Here is a 13974-nt window from a genome sequence, read left to right on the forward strand (position 1 = left end):
TTTACTTCCTGTAGCGTAATAGGTAGTCAGTACTTTTTGGTCTGCCAATAACTCCACAGGTATTTAAGTGCAAAATAACCGTGCTTTGTATATTTTAATCCAGAAATCAATGGTGTGGCTTCCAAGGGTTGTTGCAATGTAGGTGTTAAAGTTTTAAAACTGATGGAATTCTGGGTTCTGTCTTTCAAAAACAGGAGCCCCAAAATTAGAATGCCTGCAAAAGGTGCAGAAATGTAGAGTTTCGACACAGATGATGAGCACAAGGGGAGTAAGAAGTTCTTCTGATCTGGAAGAATCCGCAGCCAGAAAGAAAAGGAACATCAAGAAGAGTGGAAGAAATTTAAAGACTACTTGAATAAATATAATATTAAAAATTAGAAATTACTTGAAAGTACTAAATAGGCCTAGGATGAAAGTAAGAATTAGTGAAATAATTGAGATTTAGAACTTTAAGAAAAGTTAAGAAATTTGATTCTAATTGGAATATTGTGTTTTAATAATGATATTAGAAAACTGCTACATTTAAATACAAGGAAATTCAGATGGGAAGGCTCAGAGGAAGTCAAAACCATGTTTATGACGTTAGAAGTTTAAGTAGCCAATTAATTTGTATTGTCTGGGTGTTTGTTGATACGTATTTTTATTTTCTTATTTTCTTTTTTGTTTATATTGGTGATTTTCTTTCTTTCTTTTTTGTTGTAATGTGTGTTATATTTGTAAGAAACTTAATAAAAACTATTTTTAAAAAAAGAAAAGAAGAAAAAAGTTCTTCTGATCTGAGAGAGGACCAGGCTCTCTGAGGCTGCCCTTGGATTGCCTGAGAGTATTCTCCCTGAGCAGGCAGGAGACAGAGCATCTGGGTAAAAATCCAAGCCAATCCATGATCACCACATCCCACCATCCTGTCACCACCACCCAAACAGATCCTCCCCTTTCCCTTAGCGGCAGTAGCAGCAGCAGCGAAGATGCCCTCATTTCTGTTGCTTCATTCATGACGGATAATAGTGTGGCAGGGTGTGGGGGGTTAGGAGAACTATAGTTCTTCCTGGGGCTGGCTGTTCACCTCTCATTTTAAGGTTAGCTTTATGAGACCCCAAGACCTTTTTTGAGTTTGGTAGGACATTTCCGGCCTGCACTTGAAACAGGCAGAGGAGACAAAATGTGATGAAGCTCACGGCGAAGAGGACTCCTCTCAAGGGCACCCAACCTGCTTTGAAACATAAGTTTGATGCAGGAGGGCTATGTAGGCACAAGGAGAAGATGCCCTATCACAAGGACTACATCTGCCAAGGGTGGGAAGCCGAGATGGAAACCAAATGTGCCCATCTTCTTGGGAGATCCATGTGCAAAGGAAAGAGGAAATTGTTCATCACGGTGTGGGTCAGTTTCATAGATCAAGCTGCAGTTGTGCAGTGTGTGTCATGTCGAGTTTAAATTCACTGGCGCTGGCTTTTGAAAGCCCCAAAATGGTGGGATCAGGGCAGTGGCTGGGAACCTTTTTACACCAATGGGCCACATTCCATTGTGAGTCTGAGAACCATGTGTCAGTCTTGGGTGGGGCCCCGAGGGAAAGAATAACGCAGTTAAAAAAAAGGTAAAGGTAAAGGACCCCTGGATGGTTAAGTCTAATCAAAGGTGGCTATGGGGTTGCGGTGCTCATATTGCTTTCAGGCCAAGGGAGCTGGTGTTTGTCCACAGACAGCTTTCCAGGTCATGTGGCCAGTATGACTAAACTGCTTCTGGTGCAATGGAACACCGTGATGGTAACCAGAGTGCACGGAAACGACGTTTACTTTCCCACTGGAGCAGTACCTATTTATCTACTTGCACTGGTATGCTTTCGAACCGCTAGGTTGGCAGGAGCTCGGATAGAGCGACAAGAGCTCATCCCGTCGCGGGGATTTGAACCGTCAACCTGCTGATTGGCAAGCAGCAGTGGTTTAGACCACAGCGCCACCTGCGTTCCGAGTAACTCAGTGGTACATTCCAGCTACACAAAAGTCTGAGAATTTTATACCCACAGCAACAAAACAAAACAAAACAAAACATCACTCCAGCAAAAATCCAGGCAGTTAGAGTTGACCAGCTAATGAAACAACTTGGGGGATCTCCTATGAGCAGGAATCTGAGTGAAAGGAGGGTAGTTCCAGCGTCCAGCAAATAAGGATGCTAGAGAACTGGACCTAGTAGGCTTCTAATGCTAGCAACATATGCTGGATGCACAGCTTCTGTTTGCTTTACTGGACGCAGACTTTTTGATGCGCTATCAGGACATCAAAAATGTGCTTTCACCAGCCCTCTTTACTGCAGGCATACATCATCTGCTCATAATCTTCAAAAGTAATTTGGTACCCTGTCTTCTAGAAGCCTTGTATATCTCCTGACACTGTTGGTCTCTGAGCTTGATACATACTGGAAGTATGTATTCTTTGCCCAACTCTATTCTACTTTAGGACAATTTGTGAACTTCTCACTTAGAGTTGTATCCAATGAAGCCATCCCATTCACAAGGATTTCTGCTTGCTCAATGGAACTTGTCCACTCCCCCCAGCACTTCCCCCAATTCTGTTTCCTTCAATTCTCCAAAGCAGAATTATTATTATTATTATTATTATTATTATTATTATTATTATTATTATTATTTGGATAGCGCATCAGGGAGGAGGAAAGGGAGGGGAAGTTCCATTGTGTAATAATGTATATACTTCTATATGTAGGAATGCACCTAAGACATTAAATATGTGATGGAGAGGCCCTTAAACACTAGTTTTAGATGTTAGTTCCTGTAAGAACAAATGTGTTTCTTCTGGAAGTGCAGCAAAGAGAGTTTAAACCCAGAATCTTGAGTGCCCCAGTTCCTGGCTTTTAAAAAGCTGGAATATTAGAGCAATGATTCTTTAGAACTATCAGTATCGTTCTTATCACACTTACAGTCATTTCCATGAATTCCCATAACTGTATAAAAGAGGGGTGGTTGCTAGTAATCACTAGGAAATTAATGAAGCACTCATCTAAAAATCCCACTTTGAAAATCCAAGGGGCACTTGGCTCTTAGGATGTTCCTGACCCATCTTCTGTAGAGCATCTTTTGTGATGCTTTGAAAACCACAGCTTAAATTATTGCATTAACTTTTCCTCATCTTGAACCTAATTCCGCACTCTTTAGCCTAACCAAAATTAAGTGAATGACACTTCTTATTTTCTTCAAACTGAAACTGAACACTGACTGCACAAAAGAAACTCCTAAGCATGGGTTTTTAAAGAAGCCAGCTGTTTAAAAGCAGCACGGAATTCCTTCTAATATATGAAACAAAATTAGATCTCCCCGCCCCGTGCAATGACACTATAATCCATCATCCAAGACATCTGTGAAATTACGTTCAATAACTTGGGGTTTTTTTTTGCATTTCTTTTTTGTCCTGAAAATGCTTCTAATCAATACTTGTTACTGCAGGAAGTAATTCTTATGTACTGTCTTTGACAACTCTATTCTAACGGCATTCTAATGCTGATGTTCTAATGCTATTAACTGGGCCGCATGCTACCCATCACAGCTCTTGACGCATAATTTTTGCAAATGGGTTTATGGGCTCTCTTCTTGCCTTACTTCCCATGCAGGTCTCCTCCTCACTACCAAGTTTCATCTAAGCATAGCTTATCACAATGTCCAAATTTATTTTATTTTATTTTTATTTTATTGTTTATTTTATTTTATTTATATCTCACCCTTCATCAGTTTTAATGATCCCAGGGTGCTTAGCAATCAGGCATTGTAGCATGATCTTTACCCAACGTGGCATGTGCTCTGATTGGCTGTGTAGTGCTGAGGGAGTTTTCCTCTGTATGTTTGGATGAATGTCTACTTGTTATATACAAGGCCTGACCTAAGAAAGACCACTCTACTTGTTTCTCCGCAAATTATATACTGTTTTTGTTCAATTTGCTCAGTAGAGTGTTATCAAGACTTCTCTCTCTGGACTCAATTTGCATTATTTTATTGACTTTGCTAACAGTTTTTAGGTGGTGTTGAAATATAATTAGGTCCAGATTTAATTAACCCAGTTGATATTTAAGTTCACAGAAACTTTAATATGATAAAGACATGTTTTTGAGAAAGCTTGAAGCAAACACGAATAACTAGAAGTTATATCTCAAGTTAACACCAGCTAAGCAGATTGTTCATATCTTGTGTGGTAACTCCTTTATTTTTTTAAAACACCCCATGGTTACCTTTGACATATTTTTTATTGTGTGCCTTCCGTTTTTGATCCTGGTTTGAATTTTTGGTACCACTTTAAAGGGCTTAGGCTGAAAAGGACGTTTATAAATGTTGAAATAGAAATTCCTTCCTTGCAGGGACCCTCGGGATCCCTTCCAATACTACAATTCGACAATTCTATGAAATATAAATTAAATAAATGTTTCGTTCATCTCTGTTCTCTCCCACACCTGAAAATACCTGTACTTATCTTGAAAATGGTCTCCGACCAAATGCCCCTGAGGAAAACTTGAATAAACTCACAGCCAATTTGGGAAGTACCAAATCTTGGATTAGGTATTCCTCACAATGTGAGGTGCGCCCACTGAATGATTCCCCCAGAACCCTTTATATATTTATTTCAAAAAGAAACTTACTTTTATACGTTATTCTGGTGATGGTGTCTCTGTTAAGCATACGGTTTAGAAATGGATTTGATGATTCAGACACCTGTGAGAGAGATAATCTGTCGTCAAAAACCGGTCACCAAAAACACCTCATTTTGGAAAAGTGCATCTGTTTGGATGGTGGGCATTGGTGGAATAAAGGTGCAACTTGGGAATTGGCAGAAAGTTAACTTCTGAGGAGAAGCGCTCAACTCTGCACCTAACATAATTCTAAAGAAATTCTGTATCACCCTGTGAATGAGGCAGAAGAACAGAAGCCTTTCTTCTGCGGAGGAAGGAGACGTTCAAGAAATTGGCAGGATGGGTTTCGACTAAAAGCAAACATACTCAAACCCTTTAATATATGTGCCTTCCTCATTTCTGGCCTTTGAGGTTGTGTGAGACACTGTGACACGAAACATGCTTTCTTCTTTGCCAGACCTATGAATCTGCTTCTCTTTTGTTTCTTCCACTCCTTTTATTCTCCTCAGGCCTCTGCATCTATTTATTTTGATGCTTGGTTAAATTTTCATGTTGTGGTCATGATTCAAGGCCACACAGTTGTTGAGCAGAGCCTGACTGCAAATTTAATATAGGAGTTAATCAGCACTTGACATTTTGACTTGGGTTTGGATGATACGGGGAAAAGCAATAAGCTTTATCTTTTAGGAATTCTTCAGTACAAAAATCACATTCTCCACTAAGGAAGTCTTCAAAATTCATGAAGCAGCTATTCACACTGCCAACTGCCACCTCCCCCCAGCAGTGCGATTCTCTCTCTTTTCTAGAAACATATTGTTGGTACTGGCAGAAGGGTAGGACTGGAACTGAGCAACCGAGAGACCTATTTTATTGGTCAGTCTTCTGTTGTTATGGAAGAAGCTCCAGTTGTGCCATACAGAGCTTTTCTACATAAATATTATATTTTTATTTTTTTAAAAACAACTTCTCCAAAAGTTAAGAAACAGTTTGCCAAGGACAAACAGATCAAAGCATCACTTGGTCCTGCAGGATGATTTAATGTGATGAGAGAAAAAGGGATTCTACAGAAGAAAAAAATATTTGTGGAAAAAACCTACATGCCTAATCATTGGCAGCATGCAATGTGAGGGCTGAACAATCTGTTTGGCAGCACAATCGGATCTGCCAACCGGAGTGGCTGCGAACCAGCTGAAAAAGCAGTAGGGAGGAGGATTTGCTTAACCCTCCTCCACCCACTGCTTTTCCTGCTAAACCCCTCCCCAAGCCACTGTTTCCCTTGCTATAGCAAACACAAATCTGAGAACCCATATTCGGGAGAGGGGATGGCTGGAGGGAGGGCAATTCAGGGGGAAGCAGTAGGCGAGGAAGGGTTAAACACCTCCCCAACTCACAGCCTCCCCAACCCTCCTCCAGCTGTTTGGACGTGATTCAGAGTCCTACACTTGCTTCTTCTTGCCAAATATCCACGCTCAAATAATGTAAGAGCCAAGTTCATTGGGAGTGGGTAAGTTGGTCCTCAATGGTTAGTGGTCATACACTGCCATACATTCTGGTAAGTTACTTCAGATAAAGTGGCTGAATATGTTTCCAGGACACTGTCCAGCAGGGAATTACAGCGAAGGTGGCAGAGCAGCAAAGAATATTGCATTTAAAGTGGAAAATACTGTTGAATCAATGTATGGGCAGAGATATAAAGATCCTCAGGTTTTATTTTTAAAGGGCAGCCTGCAATTGCCCCTTATGATAATTTCCACAATTTTTTTGCCTGTTACTCATCTGTTTGACACCATTCTCCTCCACCTGTTGGACTTAGTTATATGCAAAGGATTTAAAATCAGAATGTATATTTTCAGACGAATATATACATAACATATTCAAATATATATTCATCCACTTTACTACAGAATATTTTTTAAAGTTGCAAAACTGGGGACTGGGCAGTGGGTTGGTGATGTCATGAGTGCTAACCAATAGGTACCTCGGGCTTCTTCTTTTTTTAAAAAAAAATCAGAATGAAAATGAACAGGACAAGTTTCTCAGAGCTGACCCCAGAACACAAACATGTAGACATACAAATAAATGCTCTTCGAATATTATATCTGCCTTCACCCCAAGTTTATGTACCTTGCCAAGTGAAGCTTTGATTATTTACTGGGGCTTTAAGGACTCAAAGTAGTAATTCTGAATTTAATATGAAATCCCTTTTAGCATATACTGACATCCAGTGTGCATCAAACAAATATGGCCACAGAAACATCCACTCTAATACCATATGTTAAAAAGTGGGAGGGAAAGAGGATCAGATAAGCACAGAGGCAGTAACAGTGCAACCCTATCAATATCTATTTAGAAGTAAGTTCTTTTGAGTTCAATGGGGGTACAGGACTGCAGCCTGAAAGAGGGCCATAGTGGATGTTCTAAAAGCATCTTTGGAATCAAAACATCTCCATATGCTTTTGAAAAAATGGAAATGGGCTGTTGCAATTGAATTTCACACCGAGTAATGAGCCACAGTGATCATTTTTCATCCTAAGGTATGGTGCACAAAGCTACTGAAGCAATCTACCAGCTATTAAAGCAATCTACCAGCAATCTACTTAGGCTGCAACCCTGTAAACACCTGGGCCTTACTTTTGTGTTGATATGTATTGGGAATGCACTGGAAGAAGGTTTAAATACGAGCAGCCACCAATGCTCCTAATTTCTTACAACCGTCTGAAAGGAATGTAACTCAACACAGATGAAATTGTACGATACTTACTTTCATAAATATAGAAACTACCACCAAGCCATTGGGACTTTTTGCAGCTTCTGTAACATTTGTATACAACTCATGGTTATAGTGGATTAGTTGAACCTAAGGATAGAGGGGAAAGCAAATAATAAATACTGGAGAATCAAACCCACTGCTGTCTTTCAAAACGACAAATATCCTTTTTAGAAATTCAGATTTGTTTGCAATGCGATCTCCTACCAAGCTTGTAAATTCATAATAGCACTCCCCCCCCTTCCTCCTTTTATCCTGGAGATTTTGCAGCCCGCATAATTTTAATAATTGCAGTGACCATCTGGCTTGTACTGGCGCTGCACCAGTTGTTCCTCCTCTCTATTGTCAATAAGTGAATTTAACACATTAAGATGCAAAATGCACCACAGAGGTCGGCACTGTTCTGCTGCTTGCCGTAGCGCCGTAGCCCAGGAGTGTGTCTGTTTTTCTGCATCCCAGTCTGCAAAGGATGGAGGGCTGGAGACGGGCCCTTTGCACAAGCATGAGAGGTAGAAGCTGGTGGTTAAGGTTTGCAATAGCAACGCAGGATGAACAACTGAAAACAATGCTCAGAACTTGACCCAGACTTCAAAACTGTGCATAACAACCAGAGCTGTGCCACTTGTCACATGCCATGTGGAATACAACCCGCCAATTGTCTCGCAGGAACTATGCTCTTTACATGGTTGCTGCCTGAGTCCACACACAATCCACATTCCCCCCCCCCCGACCCACCCAAAAACAAATGCTCAGGGGACAGCTACCCTACAGGCCCCAATATACAGTGGTACCTCAGGTTACATACGCTTCAGGTTACATACACTTCAGGCTACAGACTCCGCTAACCCATAAATATTACCTCGGGTTAAGAACTTTGCTTCAGGATGAGAACAGAAATCGTGCTCCGGCGGCACGGCAGCAGTAGGAGGCCCCATTAGCTAAAGTGGTGCTTCAGGTTAAGAACAGTTTCAGGTTAAGTACGGACCTCCAGAATGAATTAAGTACTTAACCTGAGGTACCACTGTATATTGAAACATGCAAAAGACCTCTTTGGTTCTCTGGGACAAAAATTATGCAGCAGTGATGTAAACCATGCAATTATTTTTGAATACAGAGATTCTCCACCATCCTCACCTTGGGGCAGTGACTGCCCATTAAACTAGGCTATGTGAAGATATATTGCATATGATAAACAGTACACTTTGGAGTAGGTTGCCGTATTTCAAAAAGTGAAGATCCAGGCATAAAAGTTACTGAGCTTTTTTTGTTCGTTTTCTGCCAATTTCCAGACCCTGCTTGAGGCTGCAGTATTCTGGATATGTCTGGGAAATTTTGGACATATGGCAACCCAGCTTTAAAATACCTGTAGGTTGCTAAAAGTGTGCAGGATTTTGGCAGAGGGATCTGAATCACTGGAATCCTTTAACTAGAAGTTCCTAGCCATCTACCTTTCAAATTGGTATTCTTCCTGTGCATATCTCCTGCCTTCTGCTTTCCCACCAAGATCTTTCATTTAAAACCACTCTTCATTTTGTAAACCAAATTCTTCATTGCAAAGCCTTTTGGGGGAAAGGGGGTTGCCTTGCTTTCAACACAATAAAATCCATCGTGGTGAGTAACTGCTATCAGCACCACCAAGAAGCAAAGCCAGAACATACGAAGCACACGCTGTCAACCATTTGAGTGGGATTAAATATGTAGATTGTTAAATGGTAATTGCCTGCAACTTGTGGGCACTACAGCAATGGATTCATCACAAAACATTGAGAAAAATGGAAGCTCTGGACGGTACAAAGAGGGAACCATATTTGTTAGGTTTCGAGCAAATGGGGCGAGAAAACAGACCAGGCGTTGTGAGAGGAGGCCTTGTTGACTGGCATTGTTATATCTTCATATATGGAGAAATAGACTGGAGCAGAACCCCCAACATTAAGATTATATACTTAATCTTATAAATCAGGACACAAATGATGCGACTTATCAATGTGGTTGTGGTCAGTGAAGTGGGGAGGCAGGTTGGCGTTGCTCACCAGCCTTCTGGACACAGAGCATTGCTGCCAATTCCTGAGAAAGGCAAAGTGAACGGAGTCGGGTGCAGTCCGGGCATGGCGGCACGAGCATCAGATGGGCTCTGCTGCCAGGTCTGCACCACCCCTTCCACTCCCCCTCTCCAGAAACAGCAGCGGTGAGTGGTGTCCACAAGGCAGGGGAGGAATGCTGCTCTGCCTGTGCCGCCCCCACCAACTGTTGTCATTGGAATCCATCTGGCTTGAGGGACAATGGAGTGCACCTCCAGGGGTGAAGTCAAACTGCTGCATCAGCAGCACCCAAGTGACCTCCCCGGGATGCAAGCCTGGGCAGTGTGTATAATAAATTAAATAATAATAATAATAATAGTAATAATAATAATAATAATAATAATAATAATAATAATAATAATTTATTTGTACCCCACCCATCTGGCTAGGTTTCCCCAGCCACTCTGGGCAGCTTCCAACAAAGATTAAAATACATTAAAATGTCACACATTAAAAACTTCAGATGTCTTCTAAATGTCAGGTAGTTATTTTTGACATCTGATGGGAGAGCATTCCACAGGGCAGGCGCCACTACCGAAAAGGCCTTCTGCCTGGTTCCCTGTAGCTTAGCTTCTCGCAGTGAGGGAACCGCTAGAAGGCCCTCAGAGCTGGACCTCAGCATCCGGGCAGAACGATTGGGGTGGAGACGTTCCTTCAGGTATACTGGGCTGATGCCGTGTGTATGGAAGTCCTGGGTTGCCCAGATGATAAGACCCTCCCCACTTGGCCTCGCTGATGTGGTCCAAAGGAAAACAGAGCAATACGTTTGGCACCAGCTTGGCTGCAGGAGTTGATGGCAGGAGGAGTGCAAGACTCCAACCATCCAACCGTCTTAGCACTTCCACTCTGGAATTGTGTAGGGGCCCTTTATCTTTGGTTGTCTTGGGAAATCTGCAGCCCACCTTGTCATTCAAGGGCTTTCATTTATGCGTTTTTGGGACAGCTGAGATAACACTTTTGGTTCCAACTGGTCCAAGTTCACAAGCAAGAACTCCAAGCTTGAGGAGGCATCATTTGCAGCGTGCAATAAAACCGTGACAACAGCATGCAGTCCTGAAAGGCATCCGTCACTGTCTCTCCCAGTTCTGAGAGTTGATCCCAGCATCTCTGCCACACTGAACTCCTCTTGGACCATGTGTCCTCGTAGCAAAATCACCCCCTGGATCATGTGACTGGGTGGCGAAATGCTTTCTATCTGCTGCTTTTGGCTAGAGAAGTCTGACTGTGGCTTGAGTAGTGAAGAGAGCTATGTAGAACTTCAATTTAATTGCTAGAGAGAGAAAAAGAATGTCTAAAGCAGGCAGATTTTAATAGGAAGGTCAACATGGTTGGTGCACTGTATTAATTTATCTTAGTTTATAACCCATCAGATGAGAAAAAGAATGCTTGACCTTTTTTTTAGCGTTTGACACAGTAGGTTATTTTTTCAAGCAAGCAAACTAAACCGGACAGAAGTAAAAATGTCAAAGGCAATGAAGTCATCTACAGAGTTTTGACAGCCAGCAGAGCTGGAGGAAACATTAGTACAATCCTATTGTGGTCTGTCTTCTAAAGGGCCTTGTAAAGAATTAATGAGATTTCCCACTAAATGGTGACAAGAGGGCACAGGCTCATTAGCCACGGGTTTATGATTTTATTGTACTTTTTTTATTATTAAAACATCTTTAGACTTCGGGATTGTGCCCCTGTTGGCATTTTTTTGGACTTGGTAGCAAAGGGTTTCATCTTTATTTCCTAGCACTCACTCCAGAAGCCAAGGGCAGCCAAGGAGTTCAGGAAGAAAGAGGTGATGACCTTTGGCTTGCTGGATTTTCCTCTCTGCTAACTCTCAGAGATGGAGTTATCCATGTTGCTTCAAGGAAAAGAGCTGCGATTATAAGGCATAATGAGCCCAAAAGGGTTGTGGACAGCGTTCAGGTCCTGATTCTGTAATTGTGAGGCCGTCTGTGTAACAAACAAATGCTGGATGTGCACTCCTGAAAGAAGAGTTTGTGTGATCAACAGAATAAAATAATAATAATAATAATAATAATAATAATAATAATAATAATAATTATACCCTGCCCATCTGGCTGTGTTTCCCCATGGCTACACTGAAGTCTAACAACGCTGATGAGAGAGGTTTTCACTGAGATGCTACTACAGTGGTACCTCGGGTTAAGAACTTAATCCGTTCTGGAGGTCTGTTCTTAACCTGAAACTGTTCTTAACCTGAGGCACCACTTTAGGAAATGGGGCCTCCCGCTGCTGCCGCACAATTTCTGTTCTCATCCTGAAGCAAAGTTCTTAACCCGAGGTACCATTTCTGGGTTAGCAGAGTCTGTAACCTGAAGCGTCTGTAACCCGAGGTACCACTGTACAGCTAATGGGATTGGGGCACACATTATGAGGGAAACACGAGTTCCCAGCCCTGTGGTTTACAGCTCCCAAGAAGAGTATGAAGTAGTGGTCTCGTGGGAGTCATGAGAACTTGACAGAGAGACCTGTAGGACTATATTTGTCCCCTGGGCCTGAGGTTGCCCACCCCTGGTCTAAAGTCTGTACCACCTTTTACTGTTTGATTCAGTGACGATATTGTGCAGCATTTTCTGTGGTTGCTCTGAATCCATTTATTGGGAATCCAGTGTTCTAGGCCCAGCAAATTTGGATATGTGAATAGTTCCCAGGAACTGGGACACTTATATACAATGCAATTTATACAAAATGTTCGACCAATTTTTCAGCCCTTTCAACACCCCTGGGTTTTTCCATGGTCCCCACATTCCCTCCTCTGTAAAGAGTACAACATAAGAATGCATGTTTGGGGCACAACATAACTGCACGTGAATGTCCGAGAAATTTAGTATGACCTACATGTCCTCTAGCCCTTCCTAGCTTGGAAAAGTTAATATAGTGAATGTAGTATTATGCAATCATATTAATGGAGGTATTTATGAGTAGGCAGTAAGTAATTATCCCCACTCCAGAGATGTTCCAAATAATTTATGTGATCAAGGTTTAACTAAATTGTGATCCACTTTGGCTCCCCAGATTGTAGGCTCCCGAATCTCCTACCCTTCTGTGTACTTAACTTCTTGTTGATTTTTGGCTAAATTAATTAAATACATCAGCCATTTTAATAATAAAATTGACTTAAAATCTCATGGCAAGTAGATTTAAACACCATTTATAATGAAAGGCCAACTACTTTAAATCAACTTAGCAGATGGGGATTGTAACAACTCCTATTTCATTACAGCTGGAGTAATTCATGACATTAAAATGGCTGTTTGTAAAATAAATGGGCCACAAGAGATGGGGGCGAAAGGGAGAGAGAGAGGAAAGGAAAAATCAGGATGCTGTGGTAATGGGGAAGTATAGGAACAAAGAGAACCATCTGTCTTTGATCTAATTTCTTCCTACTATCTTGGGTCAGAGAGGAAGACAAAGGATGTTGAAAGAAGAAAGACCAGGAGCAAGAAGAAATGAAGGTTGTGGGAAGAAGAATCACTCAAAACGAAAGGGTGTGCGTTTGAGTACGTGAGAATGAAGGAATAAGGAGGGGCTGGACTATGTGGTAGGTTGCCTACAGCAGAGGAGGAAATTGTCCATAGAACTAGGAGTTTTGGTGCACAGATGATCAATCTGTGTGATGTAATCCATTGGTACAGTCAAATGCAACATTCCTTATTTCCCTAGAGTGGGCACAGGAAGGGGGACATCCAGTCAGTGTAACTTCCTATTCCACTGGTCTGGAGCTTCTCTCCCTGCATGTGACCTGGGAGATGGGCATGGCTCTGGCTGACTCCATAAAAGAACCGAGTCATGCAGCCATTTTTTCACTTGCAGTCTTGTTGTTTTTCCCCTGCAGCCATTTTGTGTTACCTTAATGTAATTTTGCTGTCTGCTGTCTGCTATCTCTCAGCCAGCAGCACATGGGTTCAGTCTCCATATGAGATGAACTCACAGTTTCTTTATAACAATAATATATATTTTTTTTAATTTATACTCCACCCTCCCCAGCCAAGATGGCTAACACCAGGTATAAAAACAATTGACTAAAATACAACTTAAAAACAAGATTAAAATACAACATTAAAATGCAGCCTCATTTCAGTAGAAACTCAAATCAAAAACTTTTTGGGGGATGAAAAGGTCAAATCTTCACCAAGGCCAACTATCCAGACTGGTCCTACGTGGGCCAGAAAAAAGCCAGGGAAGTCCCCAAACAGGAGTTCCATCACAGAAGGAGAAAGGAAAAAGGAGCGTCTCCGCCCCCATCGTTCTGCCCAGACACTGAGGTCCAGCTCCGAGGGCCTTCTGGCGGTTCCCTCACTGCGAGACGCCAAGTTACAGGGAACCAGGCAGAGGGCCTTCTCGGTAGTGGCACCCGCCCTATGGAACGCCCTCCCATCAAATGTCAAAGCGATAAACAACTACCTGACATTCAGAAGACATCTGAAGGCAGCCCTGTTCAGGGAGGTTTTTAATATGTGACATTTTAGTGTATTTTTCATCTTTGTT

The 13974-nt window shown here is 41.9% G+C and overlaps 1 protein-coding gene and 1 long non-coding RNA gene across 3 annotated transcripts in view; one reads left to right on the top strand and one right to left on the bottom strand.

Annotated features, from left to right (window-relative positions):
- LOC309335165 overlaps positions 1-13974 on the top strand; it is a 317841-nt gene that overhangs the window by 40626 nt on the left and 263241 nt on the right. The window lies entirely within an intron of this gene.
- CA10 (carbonic anhydrase 10) overlaps positions 1-13974 on the bottom strand; it is a 339473-nt gene that overhangs the window by 19796 nt on the left and 305703 nt on the right. For both annotated transcript variants that reach the window (XM_081849907.1, XM_081849906.1), the window contains 2 exons: positions 7388-7483; positions 4636-4708 (listed from right to left, as the gene is read on the bottom strand). In XM_081849907.1, the coding sequence (XP_081706033.1) occupies positions 4636-4708; positions 7388-7483 (169 nt within the window). The remainder of the gene's footprint in view (positions 1-4635; positions 4709-7387; positions 7484-13974) is intronic.

Source organism: Podarcis erhardii, assembly GCF_964252035.2.
Source record: "Podarcis erhardii genome assembly, chromosome: 2".
In the NCBI taxonomy this organism is placed as follows: domain Eukaryota; kingdom Metazoa; phylum Chordata; class Lepidosauria; order Squamata; family Lacertidae; genus Podarcis; species Podarcis erhardii.